At 44.6% G+C, this 25,627-nt stretch overlaps 1 protein-coding gene across 1 annotated transcript in view; it reads left to right on the top strand.

Annotated features, from left to right (window-relative positions):
* The first annotated feature begins 10,005 nt into the window (after positions 1-10,005).
* The window catches only part of NPR3 (natriuretic peptide receptor 3), a 40,806-nt gene continuing 25,184 nt past the window's right edge, over positions 10,006-25,627 (top strand). Inside the window, exons 1-3 of the mRNA XM_068422052.1 lie at positions 10,006-10,723; positions 15,535-15,657; positions 20,590-20,756. Of these exons, the coding sequence (XP_068278153.1) occupies positions 10,006-10,723; positions 15,535-15,657; positions 20,590-20,756 (1,008 nt within the window). The remainder of the gene's footprint in view (positions 10,724-15,534; positions 15,658-20,589; positions 20,757-25,627) is intronic.

Raw genomic sequence — 25,627 nt, 5'->3', positions numbered from 1 at the left:
TAACATTGGGGCCTTGCTGTTTCCATTACTCTGCCATACCTTCCTCCATTCACCCATCTGTTCCTGGAGCCTTTGTCCTTCTCTCTCAGAAATCTCATTTGTTCCCATTCCAGTGATGTGATGACAAATGACAAATGTGTATTCCACCAAGTCCATACATTCATTTTTTATTGCATTAGTGCTTTAATAAACTGAAAATGGCAGAGCTCCTGAAGCATGTACTTTATTTAATCAAATATTTAAGTCACTACATGTTTTAGAAGAAAACTCTTACTTCTTACAGTCGAAGCTATTTTATTCCATACTTTCATGCATGGATAGCAGTAATTTCTAAATCTTGGGCAAATTTCTGAATATAGGTTCCAAAGGCTTCTGTGGAGATTATGCAAACATTTTTCATCCATCAAACAGGGCTCTGACCATAGAGTGCACAACTACATGATGATTTGTTGGGCCTAGATCTTGATACTTTGTAGATCAGTCCTGTCTTGATAACTTCTAAATCAGTCCTTCATCTGAGCCTGACATCATGGCTGACAAGTAGCACAAGAACAGTCTTATCTGCATAGTTTCAGCTCTCCAGGCTGCCAGCCTGGCTAAGAACTAGAATCTGAATGTTTCACTTAAGTTCTACTACAAATAACAGAGGTAGACACTATGAAGCTCGTTTTAACCTGACTTGATATTGTTTTCCTGCATTAAACTCTTGAAAGTTTATGGAAACCGTACCTCCTCCCATGTAGAGGTATACAAAATGACATTACTTCTTACTGCATCTGGAATGCCATTTGATAAAATGATATACAGCACACCAACAATTAAGTGGGTGCTTTTCAGCTGAAGGGGTAAAAGTGACCTGATTCCTTGTTCACTTCCTCATGAACTGAATTTACAGACAGTCCCTGGGAGTCAGAGCACTGTACTACCGAAATCCCTTCCAATAGAGGGGATGGCTGGTCAAAATAAGAACTAGTTTTAAAATAGAGTTGGATCCATCTGTAAAAGGCATTCTTCAGATGCATTTTTTGTCTGGAGGGGCATATGACTGCTGCTAATAGACTGAGAGGTGTGATGAGCTTGGAGACTTTTTCAACTCTGTTTCCCAAAAAGACCTTAAAGTGTTTCTCTCTTTCCTTCCAAAACCAATGACAGCTCAAGAACTTATAACATGATATCCCAAAATCAAGAAAAAGAAAAATCAAGTCACTGGAACAAGATCTGTCAATATTATTGAAAGTGTGTTTTCCCCCCTTCTCATGTTTTTCCCATAATTTATTCATTAATTAACATGTAGGAAAAAAAGATGTAGGGAGACCTCAGTGCTAATGGCAGCTCTAAGGGTTTCCTGTCCCATCTCTGGTGGCTTGCCACTGTCTGTCAGATCTCTCACTCTGCCATGCCAACACAACCACAAACCATATCAATGAATTTATCTGTCTTAAAAAATAATCCACATTTTCCCTCAGAATATTCTTAAAGATTAATCAGTTCCTGGGTTGATACTACTATGTAAACTGATACTGCCTATAGTGCTGAATATCCAGCCAAAGCATAGATGTCTGGTTTCTTTATGTTGTATAACTTCTGTTGCATTTATATGGGAATACATGTGAAAGCAGAACATCAGAATAGTTCCTATCTTGCGATTACACAAAACAGCAATCCAGCTCTTTGGTTGACAGTGGATCTGTGTTGTTGGATCCCAGCTCTGTTTTTGAGGGACACCATGACAATGTTTCTAACATTTCTTTTATAAGCAATATGGGTACCTATTGTGGAGTTACTAAATCTTGAGCAGAAATTATCTTTGCTTCCAAAGCTTTTTAAGACCTCTGGACAGAATTGCTATGGTGTTGGTAAGGCACAGCAGACGTCTGTGCTTCAGCACTCGCTACTTATCTCAAACTGTGATGTGGTTCTTTGATGGAGACAAATGCACATGAGGAAAAGGGTGGCTAGTGTCCTGTGCTCTTCAGGGGTGACCGTCCAAGGCTGAACTGAGCCCAGGAAACAGTCCAAGGTATTTACATTAGAAAAATCCCAGGGGCAAATTTTGCATATGTTGTTCTAAGACATGGAAACGAAAACAAAAGCAAAAATCTCCACAACCTTAAGTAGTTATTACAGCATCACTTTGATCCAAACAAAGACGATTTATCCTTGTAATTCAATTCAGTTAGCATAAAGGATCTGTTCTATACCCAGATATTATCTACAAATACAGAAATTGGTTGCCTAAAGAAAGTGAATCATTTCCAATGTAGCCTAGGCAGAAGAAGAAGGTGTGTTTTGGGAAGGAGCAATATGAGTCAAAGGTACTTTATAAGGCTACACTTTTAAAAAGAATGCAATAATTGCTCTCTTGATATTTCTCTCATCTCTGAAAGTACTTTGAAAAACAGAGGAAGGGTGAGGATTCTTTCTTTAAATTGAAAATAAATACAAAACCATCTTTCTTCTTAGGAATAAAAGTTATTGAAGGTTTCATTGTCAACTTACGATCAGTATGTCCTTCCATAGGCTTCAGTGGAACCATGCATGTGCTGTAAAAAAGTAACGACTGACGTAAATAACATTTGCTGTGTATAAAACTGCTTTTTGCCCATGTTGTATGTTGTCTGGGGTGGCAGGCAGCAGACAAGAAGTATTATCGCTCCTTGAACAGCCATGACAAGAAGTTTAATCTTTACTATTTATGGAGGAAAAAGGAAAGATAACTTTCACTCTGTGAAAATCCAACGCTTCCAAGGAGTAACCTTGTAGAGCTCAAATCAAGTCAGTGGAGTCTGACGAACTGACCTCTCATTTTTGTGGAGATGCAGTTTGTTTACTGGAGGCACCTGCTTCCAGTTGTTCAGGATATTGGTCCCCTTTTTTTACAGAATGTCAATATGAGTCCTGTTGTGCACCGCATTTTGCTGCTGTTTAGGGATTTTTAGAGCAAAAGATAAAACAGACATACTTTTTCACCTAGCAGTAGGAACTAGACAAGATTTAATCCGAAGTATAATGCAGTAATTCCTTGTAATTCATCATTGCTGTCAGAGTTTCAGGCATAGGTTTAGTCTGTGGACCCATAAACAAGGAGCTTCTTTTGCAAAGTCTTTCAAGGGAAAAATCCCCATTTTTCAGGTGTTTTTTTTTGTAATTTTAATCTTGCTGCAAAAAGGTGGAACTCCACTGTTTTGTCCTTTTTTGGAATTCTGTTCCTTTTTTCTTGAATTTCAGCTGATGACCAATCAGTTGATCAGGCATAGTTTTCCTATGGCAGTACCACATTAAATATTTTCAAGAGATAAAGCAAATCAAAATCCTGAACTTTGTTGGTGGTTGAATTTATACTTGGTTTACACTTAGTTTTATGAGTAATTCCTATACAAATAAAGAAAAGAAAAAACTTAAAACTCAATTGACCAACACCTGGGACTGGCTCAAAATTAAGATCTCTGTCTTACAGCCTCTGTTAACTGTTTTCAACACCACCACAAAACAACTTACACAGTAGAGCATTGTATTACTCATAAAATAAACCCAGAAGAGCACTGGCTTTTGTTTGTGGTACAGAAATGACACCTGCACTACATCAATAACTGTGCTTTTTTCATTTGTGGATTTATGAGTAATGCCATACTCCATTGCCCTTGAGGCGTAACCCTCTTATTTCCACTTGTGACCTAGGTTATGGTCAGCCTGATCAGTCATTGCAAATTTCCTCTTTTCTCTTTTGGGGAAGTTCACAAGCATTGCACTGCTTCTGAGTGTTTGTCCACATTGCCTGGCTCCATGTTTGGCACTGGTTCAACATCATGCAAGCTCTTCTGTAGCACAACACGCACACACCACACACACACACACACACACACACACGCGCCACCTAGCAAGTTTTATGGTGAGAATGGAGTGACTTGCACTTGAATGGGTGTTCTTGGCTTTTATTGGTAGTTAACTGCCTTCAAATTCGATGCTGGCAATGGATGCTCAGCTGGTTCTTTTTAATAAGGCCATGTTAACAAATGAGTCCATGATTTCTGGTTGGCCTTTGAACTCTTACACCTTTACTTGTTCTGCTGCTTGCTGCCAGTATAATTTGAGAGGCTACAGTTTGCGGATGCTGGATTGAGGTTGAGTTCAATAGATACACATCTATATGTAGTAAGAAGACCAAGTTATTCCTAGCACAGTTTTATAATTAAAAGGCCATGCAAATATAACATACTTTCTTACTATTAATCAGAAAAATTTAAAAAATTGGTCCAAACAATGTTGCCCAAACTGAGTATAAAGTGTGAGAATTGGTTCCTGTTACCCAGTGTGTTTTCTTTCTGTGAAGCATGTGAAGTGCTTTGGGAAATCTGTGGTAGGACGCAGGTGGGAATCGCTGTGCCCAGCTGTCCCTGGAGAATTGCCAGTACTGCAATGTCTCAATAGGAGGCAGAAAAATCAGTCTAGCTTTCCCCTGGATTATACAAAGAAAACAAAATGAGGCTTCTCAGTCTTATTTCTGGTACCCTCATCCAGCAGTCTGGAGCAGCTAAGGTCGCTCAAAGTCCTGGCCCAAAGGAGGTGTATTCATCCCTGTGGTGCCGTATATGTGCCGTTGGGTCACTGGCCGGGAAAGGCAATGAATATTTCCTTAATCTCTGGAGGAATGGCCAAGCTTTTCCAGCTGAAGTTAGAATAAGAACAACAACAAAAAAATGCCATGGTAGACACACATCCTGAAAACTTGAACCCAAACTGTAATGTTCAAATAAAATGATAAGCAACTGAAAGCAGTGTCAGCTCATATATAATGGCTGTATGTAATGCCATTATATAAAGGGCAATATCGAGCAAGCTAGAGTATGTAGAGCTAACAACACTACAATGGCTAAGATATCTTATTGCTGTGTTTGTTGAAAACTATGGACCTTTTCCATGGTTGTGTCTTTTCTAGTTTTATTTCATTTTGGAAATGAAAAGCATAGACATGGAAAAGTCACTGTTGCAGCTGCAGACACGCCTTGACTGCAGAAGTACAGGTAATTATTTTTTTTTCATTAATACTAGTCATAGGGAGGGAAAGAAAAACGTGCTTTTTTAATAATCCCTAAACCAATTACTTCAATTTGGTAGGACTACTGAAGAGAAATTAACTTCCAATAGAAATATAATCTTGTGCACACTGTTCTCATTTTGAAACACTTTAGAAGATGATTTTGCCTGTCCCTCATAGAACTTGCAGTGTTTCTTCCTGCAGTTACCAGAGAATAACCTTCCTGAGACAGGTTATGAGTTATTAGAAACTGAAAAATGCTATATACAATTTGTGACAATTTTAGTGGCATAATAGAAATGAAAAACTATTTCTCCATATTTTAAAATTAACATGAATCTGAATGAGGCCTGTATTTCCTTGGCAATGTATCATATATTTAGACACATTCATTACTAAGGTGGACAGTTTATTGTTCACGCAGACTAGGGCATTAACTGGAAAGGAAACATGGAATGTAATTCCATGGGGTCTTTATGGGCTGCTACTGTAAAATAGGGTTATTTTTGCAACATCACAAGCAAATCTATTGCCCGTCCTCAGCTTTTTCTTACATAAAATATGTCAGAGCTGATTTATCCCTGCTATAATGCCAGATGGATTGAGCCGAAAAGGAAGAGGAGAAGAAATGAGGTGACTGAAAGTGTATCATGGAACAGCTAATGAGACATCTCTAGTTCAAGGTCATTAATATTCCTGCATGCAGTGAAGGGCAGTGCTTCAGGGAGTCTCTGAAGTCTCCTAATGGAAATGAAGGTATGGATCCAGTTCCTTTGCTATAACTGTATGGGGTGCAGAAATAAGACTGTTACAAGACACACTCACTGACTGTGATTTATACTGTATCAGTCCCAAGGTATTAATTTGGGCCCTCCTTAAGTTGCTGTAGCTCACCAGTTGTCAATAACCTAATTTTGATAAATGAGGCTATGTCCCTAACATGAGTATCTGTCATAATTCTTATGCCAGACTAGGACCTCCTAAAACAATTCTGAGAGCAGGATTTTTCTGTAAGCGGCAGCTGTCCTGCATTTTGCTTTGAATGTTGTGTCTCTGCAAAGTTTCCCTGATTTGTTCTTTCACCCTGTTACCTCATATTCAATATTGCCCTGTAGATGTGAGGAAACACAGCAAGTGCTGATCGGATGACGTTGAGTTATCAGGTTGGGTTTTAGCCCCATAATTTGTATGCTTTAGAAGAGTACGTGCTTTTGAGATACTCTCTGCGAGCTTGAGCAGAATCTGTGACTAATTGGGGGTGGTCAGTCTTTTTCACCCTAGCATCTGCTTTTACATAATTGAAGAGTACATCTCTCACCGGGCTGCATCTCAGCTCACCTTTCAGTGTTGGTGGGAAAGGATGGGTAGGTGTAGCACTGCGTGACTGTTGAGGACCATCAAGCCGTGATTTTAGCAGTGGTAGTGAAGATAAGCAGTGTAGTGGAGGGATGATCTTGAGATCACCCTAGGCCTCTGGGACATCACAGTTTGCCTTCCCGAGTTCTGTTCTCCCCATTTGTAAGATAAAAATGACATCCACCTCCCCGCCTTTACCTTACTTTGTGCTGTGAAGTGGAAGCTGTTAAGATAGCAAGAGCAGCAAGTTCTGCAAAGTGTTATTACCATATGTATGTATGTATGTATGCTCACGTATCGTGTGTGTAGTTTTGTCATCTTGTAGCTCTTGTATACATATCTACACAGAAGCTGGTGTCAACTAAAAGAAGAACAAGTAAAAATGTCCCCTTTCCATTTAGTTTTTTAGCATCAGATCGGCTCATCTTGAGTTTTCATGCTGCAATATTTTCGCTTAAAAGCTGCATTGCATTTTTACATAATGTAAGTATACAAGGGTAAGACCACAAAACACAAAAGAGACACCCAGATATATCATGTCGCAGTAAGAAATCCCTTAGGTGTGTTCCAGAAGAATCCAGATTCCCTGAAATAAAAAGAGGATAGATTTCTTGACAAACAAGGAAAGGATTTGAAAGTCTGAATGGCAGGATGTATTTGCTGTAGATTGATGTTAAAATATTTCACCTTTTCAACCTCTAGGGGGGACTATGTTTTCAGCGAACCTGTCTGTGAAGAATTTTCTTAATCTGCAGCAGGCAGTTCAGACTGTTGCTAATGCTAAGTGGAGCGAGTCAAGCGATTGTTGATTTCTGTGTGAGTTATTTCTGGGGGGGGAGAAATAGCCTGTGTCCGAAATGACTTTAGCCCTAAAGGGCCAGCCTGAAATCTCTGCTCTCGCTGCAGTCCACAGGCATTCTGCCTGCTACTGATTCATGACTCCATGATTTGTTCCTATTAAAAAACATTTATGTAGATAAAAAAAATAATGTCTGTGGAGAAATGATGACTTTATAGCTATGGAAAATACTGTAAGTGAACTAATGATGAGGTGGATTAAGTGACATTTTGAATTGGGATTAACAAGTAAAATCTTGTGCATAACTTTCTGGCTCAGAGAAATGAGTCAATCACAGACTGGGATTCTTTATAAAACCACTTAGGGTGAAGGGGAACACTGAAATGTTCATGACACTTTGAGTCCGCAGAGACACCGCGACTCCCATGAGGCTGAATGCAATCACTCAGATGAGTAAGGACCACATACCATGGGCCAAATCTTTTTCTGAAAGCAGCAAAATTGGTCTTTGACGCTACTACTGCTACACAGTACTGGCTAGATGCCTTTTTCCCCTCATGTTGGCCCTGCTTTTCCCACTCTTATTCATTCCCAGCAGTACTTTACCTCACAAGGAGCAGCCAGTGTGAAGGGATGGCAGCTCTGTGATTTATGGGCTTACTATCTCTTCCGTTGTGTTTGCACAGCTTATGTTCAAATAAGACAGCTAGGAGAGTATGGAGCTCACACGTAAAATGAAAAAGATATTCTGGTGGGGGAAGGAGGGAATCAAGAGAGATCTGTCCAGATTTCAGTGTTGTAAACACATCTGTAGGGTCACCATAAAGCAGTGACTACAAAGGTCAGCATTTCAAAATGTGTCTTAAGAAAATGTTTTTGCAAGCTTTGTGGTGAAGATGGCTGGCGTGTTGTATATTGTAACATTCTGCTTAATCTCCGCTATGTTATACGGAGTCATTTACAACAAAAAATGCCTGGCATAACTTACAGTACAGGAACACACAAAACCAGCTTCACCAGGGTGGATGTTTATGTAATCTTCAAGAACACTCTGAAGTTCGATTCAGTAATCAAATAAAATTACGTGAGAGGCACATTTCTCAGAGACACTACCCATCTTTGAATTTCTGAGCTGCTTTATTTTACCAAGTCCCATTAGATAAATGCTCCCCCAAAAAAGATTTGTTTGGCAATTATTTCCATTCATCATGTTATCTGCTGCTTTCATTCCACTTCTTGATTGTAACTGCACAAGCGCTCCCAGTTTTCTTTTCTTTTTAATGGAAGCATCTTAAAGGTGAGCAGATGGTCACGCCAGGAGCGCAGGTTTCCCATTCATAGACAGCACAGTGAAGGCAGCAACAAAAGTCTACACATACTGCCCTGACAACGACCTCTGTGCTGAACTAAACAAACCCCTTCTGTCAAGCCAGGAGCAGTTCACTCACCTTTCGACTGCAAACCTGGCACTCTCTGAGTAACTGTAAAACATCAAACCGTGCAGCCTTTCTCTGGGTTTGAGGATGTGTGCTGTTATGGGGGTACAGAAAACTCCGCAGAGAGCTATCCTTTAGGATTTTGCTGTCAAAAAGCATGAGGTAGTCCAACGCCTCTTTCACAAAACGTTTTGCACATTTTGCATTGACTTTATTCCAGAACAGAAGTGTCCATTTTAGATGGACACTAACAAAATCTTAAGCATAGCAGCTTTACAGTAGAGCTGAACAGGGATGTATTTAACATGCTCTAACTAGGCAGTGTTGTCAAGATAATTCAGAAAGTTATTTTTCCTTTTTTTCCCCAAGAAAATAATCTCAGAACAGGATTTGGCTCCTTCAGAGGGGGGAAACCTCTGCTGCTTGCAGCATATAATTGTCTCTCTGAGACGCAGTGAGTGGGAAGTGACAGAAAACACGGGGGTCTCAGAAAGACCCCCGAGGGATACAGGCAAGGGTCAGGGATCCAGTGCCGGCTTCCCCATAGGGTTATGCTGTCTCTGAGCACGGGCACCTTTGTGGGTGAGGAGAAGGAAGCCGGGCAGCCCTGCTTGTACCCTGCCGCAGCACTCTTCAGGGTGCTGCCTGCATCCCCCAGTGCTCATGCCGCAACACCCCCTTCCCCAAAGGGTCGAGCACCGACGCCAGAGCCCTCGGGGCAGGGCTCAGATGCTTCCCATATCCAGTAAAGTGCAGCTTAACCGTGCTGAGGCGACCCAAAAAAATACTCTAAAAAAATGAAAGTGCAATGGGATCCTCGAGGGACACGCTCGGCAGGGAGGGCAGCAGCCGAGCAGGACAGCACATGAATATACGTACCGAAGTGTCACATATGTGATAAAGACACCCCCCGCCCCGCCGTTTCGCGGGGGGAGCCCCACGCCCGCAGCCCGCCCGCAGCCCCGGCCGGCGGGAGAGGTGTGCGGGCGCGGGGGGGCCGCCGGAGGGGGCGGGCGGGAGCGCCCGGGCCGGCTCCTCCCTGCGCACAAACCCGGCCGCGCCGCGCCGGGCGTGCGGAGAGCCGCCGCCGCACCCGCGCTACTTAAGCGGGGAGGGCGCAGCCCAGCAGCCCCGCGGGGGGAACCGGCGGGGGGGGCGGGCGGGGGGACAGGCAAGAAATAATAATCATCATCATTTTATCTATAAGAAAACAAGAAAAGCAAAGCCGAGATGCTCCGTCCGTAACCCGCAGGCTGGGGCAGGTTGTGAATCCGCCAAACACCTGAGAAATAAAGCACGACCGAACAATTTCGAGGCGGGCGGGGAAGTGGGGGCGAAAAGTTTGCCGGAGCTCGGGCGTCTCGGGGGGGGCGGGCGCGATGCCGCCCTGGCTGCTCGGCAGCCTCTGCTGCGTGCTGGCGGCGCGGGCGGCGCTGGGCGGCGGCCCCGCGGGCGCGGAGGCGGCGGCGGCGCCGGAGGAGGAGGAGAAGCTGATCCGGGTGCTGGTGCTGCTGCCGCAGGACGACGCCTACCTTTTCTCGCTGGGGCGGGTGCGGCCGGCCATCGAGTACGCGGTGCGGAGCCTGCGGGAGAGCGGCGGGGGCTTGCCGCCCGGCTACGCCTTCCAGCTCACCTACGAGGACTCGGCCTGCGGCAACCGCGCCCTCTTCAGCCTGGTGGACATGGTGGCCCTGCAGCGCCGCCGCCCCGACCTGCTGCTGGGGCCCGTCTGCGAGTACGCGGCGGCGCCGGTGGCGCGGCTCGCGGCGCATTGGGACGTCCCCATGCTGTCGGCGGGGGCGCTGGCCGCCGGCTTCGGCGCCAAGGGCGGCGAGTACTCGCACCTCACCCGCGTCGCGCCCGCCTACGCCAAGATGGGCGAGATGCTGCTGGCCCTCTTCCGCCACCACCAGTGGAGCCGGGCCACGCTGCTCTACAGCGACAGCAACCCTGAGCGCAGCTGCTACTTCGCCATGGAGGGCGTCCATGTGGTCTTCCAGGAGGAGGCCTTCCACATGGCCGTGCACAGCTTCGACGAGAGCAGCCGACACCTCGACCTCGACGACGTAGTTCGCGCCCTCCAGAACGGCGAGCGGGGTGAGTGGTGGCGGGGCACTCGGCTTGGCTCCTCGAAGGCATTCGGTGGTGGCTGGGGTCAGGGACGGGGCATTGGGGCAGTGGGAGCACTGGGGAGGGAAGGTCCTGCGGGAGAGGGGGGGCCACATAACGTCCTCGCCCATGGGGAAGCCCGCTGTGGTGGTGTGCCGACATCCCCGCGTGAGGCATCCCCCGATGGATGGGGACCAGCTCCCCCGAGCGAAAGCTGTGCCCACAGAAGCTCATTAGAGCTTTGCGTCCCGCGGCAGGGAGGGAGGCTTGCCCCTGGGGACCGTGCTAGGAGGGTTTTGTGGCATAGTATGAAATGAGCTTTTTGCCGGTGGTCCGGACTACCCAAAATTGTCCACATCTGCGGAGCAGCAAATCTGTTGCTTATTCTCTGAGATTTCTGAAGTGACTCTCTGTAAGTTCAAAGTCTAAGCGAAGATGTTTTTTTTTCGCCCTGCTGTGTCTTGCCACAGGGATCCTTTTCCCCACTGTTGCCATTGGAAGCCCTGTTGAGTACTTTATAAATAACAAATGTGTTTAGGGGAAGCAGTCATTTCGGGGGATGTGTGGATGCGAAACCTGTGAGCATGTGCAGTAATATTGCCTCCAACTGTTAGCAAAACACCATGGAGATAAATGGCTTGTAAAACATCTTGAAAAGTCACCCCTGGGCTGGATGAACTGGCTTTGCATCATGAAGTAGTAAAATGCTCAAAGTGTTTTGTGACGTGCAGATTCGTAGTTAGATGTGTTTTAAAGTGAGATCTCGCAGGGCAATGGGTGGATACATGAGCTTGTCAAAAAGCCATTTTCTGTTAGAGGCTTTTACCAGCCATAGGCTTCCCCAGTAAGTTATTGCTGGGAAAAAAGAAAAGGTGTATTCCAGGAGTGGACAGCGAGTTCATTAAAGATAGTCCTTAGCTGTTTTCCAAAAGAGACGTAGATGTACAAAGTGGTTTGTACAATTTTTACACCCTTGCTTGTAGAATGTTACAACAGCATCAAAATTGGACCAATAAAGATCATGCCATGCATGACCGGCACGGCTGGTGTCATGGTGCCATAGGCTGCAGACGGAGCAGCCTTGCACTGCTGGCGTCGTTGCGCTGCTGAGAAATCTTTAATGTGTGCAGGAGCGTGTGTGAGATAACTGAGGTCTAACAGCTCTTAATTCTCTCTTCACCGGAGCAGGTGCTTAAAATAGAGCTTTCCTAGTAAGTACCGTTTGGGGAAGTCTACTGAATGAAGAGAAAGAAATGTGTAAGTGCTAGAGGAAACTGCTACGTGGGGAAAGATGCTTTTCTTTTTTAATCAGCCTAACTTGTGTGTGTGTGTTTGGCTCCTGATGCCGAGAGCGTAACAGCGTGCTTTTGGCAGGAAAAGCCGAGTGTTCGCCGTTAGCCAAAGGGAGCTGTGGCTGTGCTGCGGGAACGTGACTGATGGCTAAAGGCAAACTCTGCTCTTCAGACCATGCTGGCAGTCTTGCTTTCAATCTGGGCTTAAACGCTTTCCTGAGCTGAGACCTTTGGTCTTGCATCGTTCTGTGACCTGCAAATGACTGAACAAAAGCAGCCCTCTGCCTTACTTCTTTCCCTGCCTTGTGCCCTGTGGGGTCCCCTCCCTCTGACTCGCCTCTTCATTTGTCCTCTGGCTCGTGCTGCTGCTGCAAAACGCGGCAAGTGGGGCCCTTCAGCTTCCACTTGTGCACGTCTGACTTTAAAGACTGACAGCAGGACTTACCTGGCACGTTCCGATGGGTCTGAGGAGTGGTCCTGCTGCTCATGGCATCTTTCAGGTTGTCACAATATTTCAGAAGTCATGTATCATGTGAAGGTTGCACCATGTGCCTTAGATGAGGTCTTCATTTCTCTGGGGACTCCCTGGAGGTCCCTCCTACAGGGCAGCAGGGCTTGTGGGCAACAGGGCACTGTCCAAAGCACTTTCTAGAAACATTTTTGGTTGGTTGGCTTTCTCACCAGTTTTTAAGGGCTCCTATGTCACACCTGCCATGGTGTGCATACCTGCACATGGTCCTGTGCTCTGACCCTGCACCTTCTCTGTTCTCAGAGGTTGCTGCAGCTGGTGATCCCACCTGAGTGGTTGGGCTTCCTTAAGCTGCTCTGAGTGGGAGTGCGCTTTCAAGCAGACCAGGATACATGCTCAAAACCCTCCCGGGGCTGAGAAAGAAGCTGCCCCATCAGCTGGCCCAGGGGGACCCAAGGCAGGGGCTGGCCCCATGGGTTAGGTTGCCACTGGCGGTGGGTTTGCACTGAGCCCTCAGGGGTCCGGGACGCAGGGGCACGCTCAGCCATGCACCCATGTTTGCCAGCGGCTGCGTGTTCAGTCCCTGGAGCCACTTCAAAAGACTCAAGTCCTGGAGCCACAACAAAATCATGGTGAAAAATATGAAGACAAAAGTTAACCACTTTAATGAATTTCATTAGTAGTTCAAGCTCCCTCGTGGGCTCGGTGAGCCACGCTGCAGACTTGATGCTGTGGGCTCAGGTTTACCATAATGGTCACAAACCCAGGACTGTGCTTAAATACGTTCTGCATAAGCACGTAGTCCAAGGGATGCGCGTAGCAAAGGGAATGCTTTCTCCTTTAGCTGGAATTAAACTCTAAAGTATTTGCAGGATGAGTCAATAATCCTAGTCAATAAATTCAGAATATTAGTATTAGAATTAGTGTGGTCTGTGTGTGTTATACTGGAGGGAGAACATTCTGTATGTGTTTGCACGTACACATTTGTATGCACACAATAGTAAGGTACAGATGCAGATTAAATACACGTAATTTACATTTTTGGAAGATTGCGAGAGACATGCCCATAACTTATTTGCTTCAAAATCCTGAAATATGTAATCTTTGCTCTCCTGCTGGGTTAAAAACCACATCCAAATAGTTAATATTACTTCCCTTACATTCCTTTAGAGGCTTACAAAATATGATTTAATGTATTTTAAAGTAGGATTTTTTCCCCCACTCTTTTTTTTATTCCTTTTGCTCAAGGTCTTTTACTGGTGTTGTGGGAGTCTCTTTGATTCCATGTACAGATTACAGTTTTATGATAGATGTGAATTACAAAGGCGAAGTCAAGGGAGAATTGGGAGGGCAGCAAGGAAACGTTTCAAAAGGAAATCTCTCACCTATAGTGAAATTAGGAACAGTGAGACAAATTCATTCCTGATGTGCATCTGGAAAAGATTTGATCCAAATTTTATTGTAAGAAAATTTTTTTTATTTCTTTTCCTGCATGCTAATATGCTTCACAATGGTCATGAAATGTGTCTTGCTCTGTTGCTCTGGAAATTATTATATTACTCTGCTATAATCAGTAGGACAGAGCTATGCATGGTATAACTCTCCTGAAGCGTGGGGATGTACTGAACGTGACTCACCCCAGCAGTGCATCTGGAGCTTTATGCCTATGATGGCATCCAACCAGAAAAACGATGGGAGAAGATTCATTGTGTGCGAAAAGATTTGTCCTGTTTGGCCTTTTCATTTCTTATAATAGCAAACGCTTCTACCCAGAAAAGCTGAATGTGGTTTTGATTCAGTTTTATTGTTAGGGTGAAAATATTTGCGTACATTATTGTAGCTTTTGAGCCCTGCCATGCGTGACGGCGTTCTTGGAAATGTGCGTGCAGTTGGTTTTGAATCATCGTCCCAACAGGATCTCTTATGACTTTGCTGTAGGATATAGCCCCGAAGCACGCATTGGTACAATACTTTTCTGCTCCCTCTGATGTCAGTAGCTTCATACCCAGAGTCTTGTCAACTTATATAAAAGTTTATAGTATAATGTGCTCAGTATGGGCAGTGTCTCCCCATTGCTGAAGGCCTCAGCTGAGTTCCTGCTTTCCCTTTGCAGAGGGAAGGAGTAGCAAGGGGAGCAGTTCCCCCCACCCACCAGGTTGGGGAAGAGATCTCTCAACCACAGTTGTCACAGCATGGATCATGGTGCCGGCATGGAGCATACCTGCGGGCTTGTAGGTCCCGTTGTAGCAGCTGAGCTCCTGCTTAGCTCTTGGTCCATGATAAATGAAGCTCTGTGGCATTTAACCTTGTAACCACCTTTAATCTTCATGCTTCAAAAGTGGTGCTTGCTTTTACAATTTCTGAACATTAAGATTCCCATCAAAGGTCGTTGCCTAGGCTCATTGTATAGTCTCTGGAGAGAAAATCACAACCTGGAGAGACTTGTAGCACTGTCCTAGACAGCTGTCTTGGCATGGTGTGAATGAGGTGCAGAGGTGCTGCTTCCTGTTAGCTGTAGAGAGGCAACAAGTTCTAGACCAGATACCTAAATTTTAGACAGGTGTAGGCAAGATGAGGTGTAGGTGAGATGACACTACACCAAACTGTTCAGTGGAATGGAAATTAAAATGGTAATGTCATTGTATCACCTTATTTCTTCATCTTCAGATTGTCTTATGTCCACTTAGAAGTAACAACAGGGGTTTATGGTTGCAATCAACTCTACAAATATATGCAGTGGAAGAAATTTGAAGCCAGAACTTATCGCACGTTGCAGGGGTAAAAAAACCTAGACCACCGCAGTATCTATTTAATTATTTTCAGAGGAGACAAGGGAGTAGGAAACCTCTCTGTATTTGGTACCTGTCTTCTGTCAGATATTTGAGAAATCAGATTTGTTTGCCATCTGCATTGTGATATTTGTTACGACACTGGGAGGACAGCTGGAGTCACTGTCTTTGGCAGCGTTCACACTTCACAGGCTGTTCCCTGAATTCTTAAACTGCTTCTTATCTGTGTTTTCCATTTTCTTCCCCCAGTTGTAATCATGTGTGCCAGCGGTGACACAATCAGGAACATCATGTTGGCTGCTCATCGGCAAGGAATGACCAATGGGGACTACGCTTTCTTCAATATTGAACTCTTCAACAGCTCATCATATGGTAATGCTTTTCGTGCCCAAGTATGTTGCAAAGCCTGGTGATATTTTCAGATTTGTTAGCGTCAAAATACACCACACTGAGTCCCAGAATACACTACTGTCTCTCCCTGTTGTTGCAGTTGCCTTCCACTTGGGCTATGGTATTGCAGGAAATAAAACTGACCTCGTGGCTATAGTTGCAGATCACAAGATGCCAAATACGCTATAGGTGTTATTTATTTGGTTACTTCTAGGGGAAGCAACACCATGCAGAGACATTGGTTATAGCAGCCAAGTGTAGGTACCCCACACTGCAGTGTTTGTGCTCTGCTCTGGGTTGCTTGCACCATCCCCAGCCTTGCGACTGGCACATCTCAGGGCAGGGGTGTTCCTAGCTCCCTGGTGGGCTGTTGTACATGCGGATGGCTGGAAGGAGGCACTAGTAACAGCTGGAGTAGAGGCAGCTGCAGGGCCTAGGTCTCCAGAAGTCATCTCTGTGCCTGGGGATCCACACATCTAATTTGTTTCAGCTTTTGATCACAACCTGCATCTGCAAAAATATTCAGCAGTGTTGTATTGAAGGGAAAGCACTGAGTGGGAAATGGACAGTCCAAATGTACTAGAGTAGGGTTGATAAAAGTGACTGATTTCACCCCTAAGTAAAAAGGATCAGGTTTGTCAAATTAAAGTATGACTTTAAATTGTAAATTAAGTAGATTTGTTTTTTGAAATATGCCTACATTCAGTTACATTTGATATTATGGCAGCACACGTGAGGGACTGAACCTGCTCTAATTGCTACAGCTGTCTCAGTTAAATTCAAAGTGATACTGGAGCGATGCATTTGCTGAGATCTAAACAACGTCAGATGGCTGAAGCTGGGGCTTATTCCTACCGGGGAACTAGGTTTTGTTGAACTGTCAACGTGGCTTTTGAAAGAAGCAGCCTCTTTTGCAGGTGCAGAGAAAATAATTTCCCCCCTGCAGGCTGCCTTCAACTAATCCATTACAATAACAAATTCATTTAAAATTGAAAACAAAGTGGGAGTTGAGAAAGAAGAAAAACTTGCGTTTTTTTCTTTCAAGCCTCAAAAACCCGACAAACAGGAACAATTGAAGTCACAAGGATGGTGTATTTTGTTTAATAAATCAGTTAATTTTAAGTTAAATTCTTTTGCATAGAATTCTTGTTATCCATCTACCACCTTTGAGATTATTTTTACAATAAACAGTGCTGTTTGTTGGAAAGCTCTATAATGAATGTATGCATCTGTTTAAATTTGGAGATACAGATACCACTACATGTGTCTTCTAGGTTAACTAAGAAGTGCCAAGTTCTGCCAGGTAATAAAGAAATCACTTAAATAACTAAAAGATAAAGTTGCAAAACAAAATCAAAGCCAATGGTTCAAATCAAGGTTTTCTTTTTGTTGAGTTGAATTTGGAGTGACTTCATCCCTTGAGGCATAAGCAAAACCATTTGGCATTGCAGCCTTAATCAGGACCAGGGAAAAAGCTGGAGGACTACCCATATCAGTAGTCACAAAATCCTGAAGTTTTGGCCCTTCTGTAGACCCTGGGGGCTTTGCAGGCTTGACTTTACTAGAAACCACTTATCAAATAATGCCTCTGGCTGCCGGCATTACCGCTGCACTACTGCTGCATTTCATCTCACTGAGTAGGAATGCATCAGAAGTGATTCATCTGGCCATGGGTACAAGTCTGCATGTGACCTGGGCTCCCTTTGGAGTCACAGGAGAGGAGCAGGCACCCCTAGACAGTGATTCTCCTCATCCTTAGGGGTCCACGATGGCTCAGAGGAATCATCCCCTGCAACTGATGGTTTCCTTGCCTTGGCTGAAATGAGCACAGGGTGACTACCTGGGAAGCACTGAACCTGGCTGGGGCAGGTGGTACCCAAAGTTCTCCTTGAGCAGGGAATGCTCTCATAAGAGCAGCGGCTGCAGGAGGTGGGCCGCTGCATTTTGTGATGCTTTTGCCTTCCAGGATGGTATTTGCTAGGAGGTAGTGGCGGTTGCAGGAGGCCGTGTTGCATTCCCCAGGCTCAGCGCCCTGCCCTGGGAGGGACCCCGGCATCACAGCTGCTGGGGGTGGGTATCCCCAGTGATGGAGCCCCCAGTAGACGGCATGTTGTTCAGCCATGTACAGGCCAGTGCTGTGCCATGCTGGCACGGGACCTCCATGCAGCACTGTGATGGGGGCCATACCTGTGCGGTTGTGTGAGAGTCTCAGCAGAATCCTCCTTTGCATCGCAGGTAGTCCAGTCTTGTAGATTTTCCAAGGGATTAATGAAAACTGTCTGTCTTCTGATGTAGTGTAGTTAGAATGTGGCAATTCCTGACATTTCTAAGTAATAATTATTTTAAACCAATTTTTCTGTTTCTTTTATGGATGTGTTTCCCATGAAGAGTGAAATGACTGTGCATCGGAAGTTGGACTTTTGTGCAGATAGTCATCACACATGGAAAGCAAGCGTAAAAGAGGAATGTAGAGAAATTCCCCCAAAATTCCTTGCTCCCAGTGCCTGGAGAGACTAGATTTTGTACCTTATAAAAGGTACAAAATCTAAGAATGGGTGTGATTGGCCAATTGGCGCTTTGCCTTTAAGTTCAGATGACCGTATTGCAGTTTGTTGTTGCCCTCTGTTCTGAATATTTTTAATTTTTCAGAAGAGCAGGCGGATTAAATGCCAAGGCTGCAATAATTGCACATAAGTACTGTGGCAAGACGACCTCCCACAAAATAATCCGTGGAGGAATTTAAATATGTAAATTATTCTAGGAACGCTGTTATGCAAGTGTACCTTCCCTGCTCCCAGTGTCAGGATCTTTGAAAATAAATATGTATAGTGTCTAGGACAGAAACTTATTCACATTCTACCAGCACTACCATTTTTTTTTTTTGTCTATAATCTCACTCTCTTTAGTCAGCTCCATTTGTAAATGCAAAGCTGTAGCGAAGCCCTCCATGCTGTAGTCTCTGCCGTACTTAAATACTGCACCTCGGAAATGCAGGTACCCCGCTGGGGCAGAGGCTTTTCAGCTTCGAGTCTCCGGCAGGGCTCGTACCCTGTGGTGGGGAAGCTAACAAGACCTGCTAGTTTACGACTGCCAGATGTGCATTTCTTTCTTTTCGAAAGCAGTAGCAAGGACAGCGTGCAGGCACTGAAGGGAGGAGTGCTACCTCTGAAGGCAAAACCTGACGGTGGGATGTTAGTTGCTCTTCAGTGTTTCCATCAGGTCTGATGAATAGGGTCCTGGCATAAGTAGTTTTGACTGGTTAAACTTTGTATTGGGAAAGAAATCCCTAAACCAAGGTAGATGTGTCTAGAGCTTCTTCCTAACAGAATGAAATCACTTCCAAAAAAAAAAAAAGAACAGAAATTAAGAATTAGCAAGGTTCATGGTATTTATAAAGATTACAGTCCAGCTGGTGCCAAGCTGAGGTAAATAAGGCTTTCCTGGGGTGGAAAAGAGAGGTAAAAGGACTCAGATGGTCCTGTGCTTCCAGCCCTGTGCTGGCAGTGACAGGAGCTGCCCCAGAGCCAAAAGCAGCAGGAGGAAAGACTTGTCCTCTGGAGAAGTGCAGGTCCTTTGTTCCTTCCCCTGTTCTCTCTGAGGAAGCAGAGCAATTCTCCAATTACATTTATTGTCAAAAAAAAAAGAAGGTAAAAAAAAAAAGTCCCAGCAGCAGTGCCAGGGTGCTGAGAGGACAAAATGCAGTCTCTGTATTCACCTGCTTCAGGGGGACCGAGGTGCTCTGTCCATGAATGTGCTCTTGCAGGCGTGTGATGAGCTGGCAGTGCTGTGCAAGGAGCACCATGGGTTTGATGCCTGGACTCCATCTCTGTTAGCATCTCCACTCCCAAACCTCTCTTGGCCCAAATGACACCATGGTCTTCGACCCAAGAAAAACAGACACATCCTCTCTCATCTCAAGGTCCCGTGTGCCTCCAGGTTGCCCTTGGGAGCTTAGCGTTAGTCTTCGTCTTGACTCGTTTAGCCATGATGAGGTTTGTTGCTGTTGTTCGGAAAATAAAATTGCTGTCTAGCTTTTCATTATTTGCAAGCATTTAATGGCACGCTGCTTAGGGCTACCACTGTGCCCTCTAGGTGTCTTTTATTTATAATTTACGTAGAATAGCACAAAACCTGGTCCAGGGCAGTGTGAACCTTTCCACTGATCTTGTGAAGCTTTGGATCAGAGTCTCAGGACCTGCTAAGGTCAGGCCCTGTTAGGCAGAAGGACTCCTCTGCTAATTAAGAACCAGTCAGCTATCCTGCTTTTTAAAAATACGGTTACTTTACTGGTGGTCTGAGTTAAGTTGTTCCCCTGCAGTGACACGAAACACATGTAAATAGCACATAGGCACAGGATTCCATTTTATTTCTAGGTGTTTCTTTTCCAGTAAGAGCAGAGCTGGTCTGGCAGCAACTGCACACATGGTTTTCTCCTTGACCTCGGTGGGAGAGCTGTGGGAGAAGTAGCTGCACCATCTGCCTCCCATTGGGGGTGATGATCATGCTATTTACTCTACTGTACCTTTCTTACTGTCCAAGAATGTCACTGGTGGAGTGATGGGTAACCAAAAATTTGTGGTCAAATCCTCACTCTCTTGTTCTAACTTAAATATCTCTGTGTTTGAGATCTGTCATGTGTTTTTTGCTCTGAGATGTCTTCTCACGCTTAGGCTTCATCCCACCCTTTAAAAATAAGCAAGCACAGCATGGGAGTAAAGTTGTCCTTCTGTTTGCACATTTACTTCCCGCCAGCCGTTCCTCCCTGCCCAGTTCCCTGCACGTCTTGGAGCAGGTTCAGTTCTCCCTTGTACATCTCCCCAAACTGCAGGAGAGGGGACTTCTGGGTGGAAAAAGGAAGGCAATCCTGTAATGGTACCTAATTTGGAGTTGGAAATATGCATGTTTTCCCCTTAGGAAATGGCTCTTGGAGAAGAGGAGACAAACATGACCTTGAAGCCAAGAAGGCATATTCATACCTCCAAACCATCACTCTGCTGAGGACCGTGAAGCCTGAGTTTGAGAAATTTTCCCTGGAGGTGAAAAGTTCTGTTCAGAAGCAAGGTCTACATGAGGATGACTACGTAAGTACTTGATGACAGGCTTCAGGTCTCAGCATCTTCAAAACATGCTCCTAATTAAAGCAAAAGTAGCAATGAGACCTTATCAAGACAGAATCACCTGGGTTCAGTTGTAAAATCCCACTGTTGCCTATATAATCTCTTTTCTTTTTTTTTCTTTTTTTAATGAATAATGCAAATAGCGAGAATAGACTTGGTCTAGGTGCACTAGATCTGTGCACCACCATCCATGACCAATTGTCCTGTGCTCGTCCCCTTGTTTATCAGCAGGAAGGTTGGGGAAAGGCAGATTGCCAGGTCTCTCTCCCTCCCTCCCTCCCTCATTAATCACTTGTCTTTTTTTTAACACGCAAAGAACTATATTATTCTTTTTTTTTTTCTCCCAATAATTTTTTTTTTTGGTAGAATCAGGTCTCAGAAAGTTACATTCTGCATTGCATCTGATTTAAGTTTTTCTTGATGTGAATGAGAAAAGTGGTCTTATTTCCCAACTAAGCATATTTACAGTGTAGCTGTTGTTTATTTTAAACTGTCTAAAACATCAGTATAGTCCTTGTGAGTTCTTTTAAGCCTAGGGGAGTGCCACTGTCCTCCAGAGATGGATGTCGTGAAGTATATCTTTTTTTAATCTCTCCAAACGTAGGAGGAAGGTGCATCTGAAAATGGCTTTTGAGCTACTGCTAAGCTAGTTCGTTGGGCATTTTCTTAGAAAAGTCTTCTGTGAAAGCAAGAATGTATAGCACATACCTATAGGGATTTCTGCATGCTGATACAAGTACTTCCCAGACAGTCAGCCTTCCCCGTGATGGGGAGTAAACTTTCCAAATGCACTCATAAAGAAAAGAGGTTTGAAGAGAGTTTGGTCAGTCTTTAGCTGTAGGAAATGAGAGCTAGGAATTTATGCCTGAAACTCAAGGAAGCCACCGAAACCCGTCATTTGCCAGCTCCCACTTAGGCACCTGCCTCATCTCTTTGCTTTAAGCATTGTGTCCCTCACAGGTGGAGGCGTCATCTTTAATTCGAAGCACACACTGACGAACTTCAATGTTCTGTTAATAAATGACCTTTCCTGCAGTTTATTGCCTACCTCAGCTATCTTAAGAAAACCTGTGCTTCTTAGAACTTGAGTATATTTTATTTAAATATTTTACTTAAAATGCTAATTTTGAATCACATCCGTGGCTTATATTTTTCCTGTGAAACTTTCAAAGTCTAGGCAGGCAGAAATAGCCTTTTGTTGGCATTCTTTGCCTTAGGTTAATGGAGAAAACCCAACTGCCAAGTTCAAGGTGCTGTTCTCTGATGAACCTGATGAATGAGTTTTGAGGGCGGCATGGGACTGTGATTTATGCTGTTCCTCCCTTTTCCCTCTATGTGCCCTTTTGCAGGTGTCATTTAGCATGCTATGTACCTTGAAAATCTGCTATGTGCTCTTGATTGTGGCTGGTGAGAAATGTGATTTTGAGTATTAAAGATCCAGTCATCCCCAGTTTTGTGTCTTTTCTAGTCTGGACAGCGTGACATTTCCCCAGATGAGAAAAGTGCTAAACTGCCGAGAGCTCAGGATGCTGGCTGTGGGTGGTTTGGAGACAGGCAAGGGGATGCTTTGCTGATCTTTAGGGTGAGAACCCACTGCAAACCCTGTGCAAGTTCAGCATTGAGAGGCGCTGGATAGATGCAAGCCCTGTTATGGTCAAGCAAAAGTGGATCCATGAGAGAGGAAATCACCCTGTGCCAGCAGGGAGTAGAATTTGCAGGCTAATGTGTTTGTTAGGCTGCCTCCTTGCACAGCTGCATACCCACTGCCCGAAGTCATCTTTTCTCTTTCCTCACTCCGTGGTTGCTTGTGCAATCGGCCATCCATTCTGGCAGTGTTCCTGGCTGTCCCAGGGCAGCTGCGCGGGTGCCTGGCTCCCTCCCACCTTGTCCTTCACCTTCTTCTGCGTGGCCCCAAGGGCTGCCTCTCCCTGTATCCCATTCACACCTGTGATCCAGAGTTTTTCATCTTCCTCCAAGCATTCCCTCACCCAAAAACGCCAGCCTTTGCTAGGGCCAAGCAGTGGCATGGGGCCCTTCCTGCTACTGCTGCCACCTCTTCTACTCCTCTTCCCACTGTTCCTTTCCCACCTGGCTTTGTGCACCCTTCCCAATCTCTTCTTGTCGGGGCAGAGGGAGGACTCGTGATCTATGTACACCTACTGCAGCTTCCTGCCACCTGAAGCATCAGTCCTTGACTCACGGGAAGCTTGTGGTGGAGGCCATAGGGATCTGGGGCTCCCTGTGGAGGAGCTACAGATCATGGCTATGGGGAAGGAGGTTTGGTTTCAAATGCAGAGTGTCCTGGTGTTACATGGATGCTTAACTTACATAGATCTCAGCAGAGCCTCCCCTACCTGCTTTCTCATAGCCTCCTAACCCAATGGGAAAATAAAACTTATTTAAGAGGGGTAGCCTTGGGTTGAGCATGGCAAAAAACATTAGCTGTGTTACTTCATTAACAGTGTGTGAATTTTAACTATCATCTGGTTTGCTTTTCATTATTTAGGATTAATTTTACATTTCTCCACTTCAGACAGTGGGAAGGAGATGCTTCGTATTCCCTTAGCTGATTGTTCTGCTGCCGTGTTCAGAGGAGAAACAATTCGGGGCAACCTTCAGGCTTAAGAAAAATATCCATTTCAAAAACTAATGGGAAAAAATAAAACGCCAAACTGAGGGTCAATTCCTTCTGCTCTGAAAGGTGTGTGGGTAGTGGGCATCTCATTAACAGTGCTTCTTTTGGCAGCATGGTAAGAAAGTGTCAATTTTGGCCTGGGTGTGTGCTAAGCAAGGCTGTGTCCTCCAAAGGAAGCTTGGGAGGGAGAGGTCCTTCAGCTGAGTGGGTGGGAAGTGACAGAGATGGATTTTTCTCAGCTGGATTCTGCTTCTGAAAACAAAAACTCTGGGGAGAGATAGTTGGTGGTACAGTCCATCTCAAGTCCTATCCACCGGTGTTGAAATACAATCCTCATCCTTTTCTGCAAGCTGTGTCCCAAGAGGATGAATTCAGGGAGGCCTGGATTTGAAGCGTTCAGTGTTTCTGCTTCTCTATGTGGATTTTTCCAGTGTCATGGGAAAATGGGACCCCAGGTCCATGATCTAAATTATCTCCCAGTGACCCTAACTCGAACAAAAGTCATTAGTGCTGCCATTTTATCCTGGCCTCTTGCCAGCACTAATCCTAAAGGCACTATTATCTACCAAAAAAGAATATAATAAAATTGGAAAATAAGCAGATGACAGAAGGAAAGATAAGGGAGACAGAAAGGGTGAAGTCCTAAACCAGCAGCTGTCCAGTTGCCAGATGGAGAACACATACAGCCCTTGGAGGGGTAACAGGTCAAAGAGTGTTGGCCATCTTCATCTCCAGCTGTGAAATCACACAGAAAAGAGAAAAACGTGTCCTGGGTGTGTCTTTCCCAGGTCAGAAATTGCTGTTGTTTCTGCGTGGGTGTTATGCTGTGGAAATGGGGAAGGCAGAAGAACCTGTGCCTTGTGAGGTGGCAGAAAAGTGTGGAAAAGGCAATTTCTCTGACTCGTCCAGGAATCTCTCTTGTGAAGGAAAAAGCTTCCTTAAGCACCTTTTAACTAGACAGCATAGAAAATAAGAGTGACAGAGTTTCTGAGAAAGCATCTTGGAAGTATTTGGGTAGGTAGTAGTTGCACAGGATGGGGCTAAAAATGATCATGTTCCCTGTCTGCAATGTCCCATTGCAACATCCCATTGCAACAGCTGCCTGAGTCTCTTAGCAAATCTTAGTTTGCTTGGTCACCACTTTCAGAGTCATGTTAACGTAACCCAAAGAACTGTGGACTGAAGCATTGGATCTGCTCAGCCCTCATTTCAGCATGCAACAGTGTTATGATTTTTTTTCAAGGAACATCCTTTAGTTCTGTAAAAAGCCTGACCATTTTATTTTGTATCCTACCTGGAGACTGACTTCTCTGGTGAAATAGCCAAAAAAGAGGATTTTTTTCAAAAATCTGAATTTGGGGTTCAGGCATAAGGACAGTAGAATCACTTTAGTGCTATTACACAAATTATGGCAGTTTTCTCGCTTCTGCGGGGTTAATATGTTACCAAGACACAGCAATGTGTCCTGGTCTCTATAAACCAATTGACATCCTTGGTTTAATTGCAGCATTCAGGACAAGCTCTGCTTGCAGACCTATGGCCTAGGTGAGGCAGACAGCAATGGGAATTGCATGCATTTGCTTGAAGGAAGAGTTTGAAACTGTCTCTGAATTGGTGTGTGAACAGCTCCCAACAGATAGTCTAGTTAAAAATGTTTGTGAATAAATAGCGTTTCAGTTAAAGTATATGCATAAGCCATTTTTATTAAATAATGCCGAACACTTAATGAATTGGCGGTAGGCTGCAGTTTGGAAGCTCTTAATGCACCTTCTGTTCGTGACTCAGGCCTAGGACTCAATAAATGCTTTTTTTATGTCCAACCCAGTATTCTGAGCTGGGATGATTTTACAGCCCAGGATATTTGCTCTTCTGAGGTTACAGACCACCCATGGCTTGTTTTTTCTGTTCATTTAAAAGCTGAAAATGTAACTAATTAAACAAATATTTCTGCTGTGTTAACTACACGACAGCATTGTTCACGAGGTGGGTGCGTGGGTTTTATCCTATCCACAGCACTTTTCACACTGAAAATAAGCAGTGGGGTAAGGGAACTGGAGCCTGATTTGCCTGTAAAGTTCTTTCGGTGAAAGAATGAGCTACGTAGATTAATTAGATCAGCGAGATGCTACTACCTATTAGAAAGGGCAAGTCTGTTTTATTTAACGTTTTCAGCCCTCTGAAATGAGAAACGATCTGCGTA

This window comes from Nyctibius grandis, chromosome Z (genome assembly GCF_013368605.1).
Source record: "Nyctibius grandis isolate bNycGra1 chromosome Z, bNycGra1.pri, whole genome shotgun sequence".
NCBI lineage: Eukaryota > Metazoa > Chordata > Aves > Nyctibiiformes > Nyctibiidae > Nyctibius > Nyctibius grandis.
Note: the sequence above shows the minus strand (reverse complement) of the source record. Positions and strands in the feature narration are given on the sequence as shown.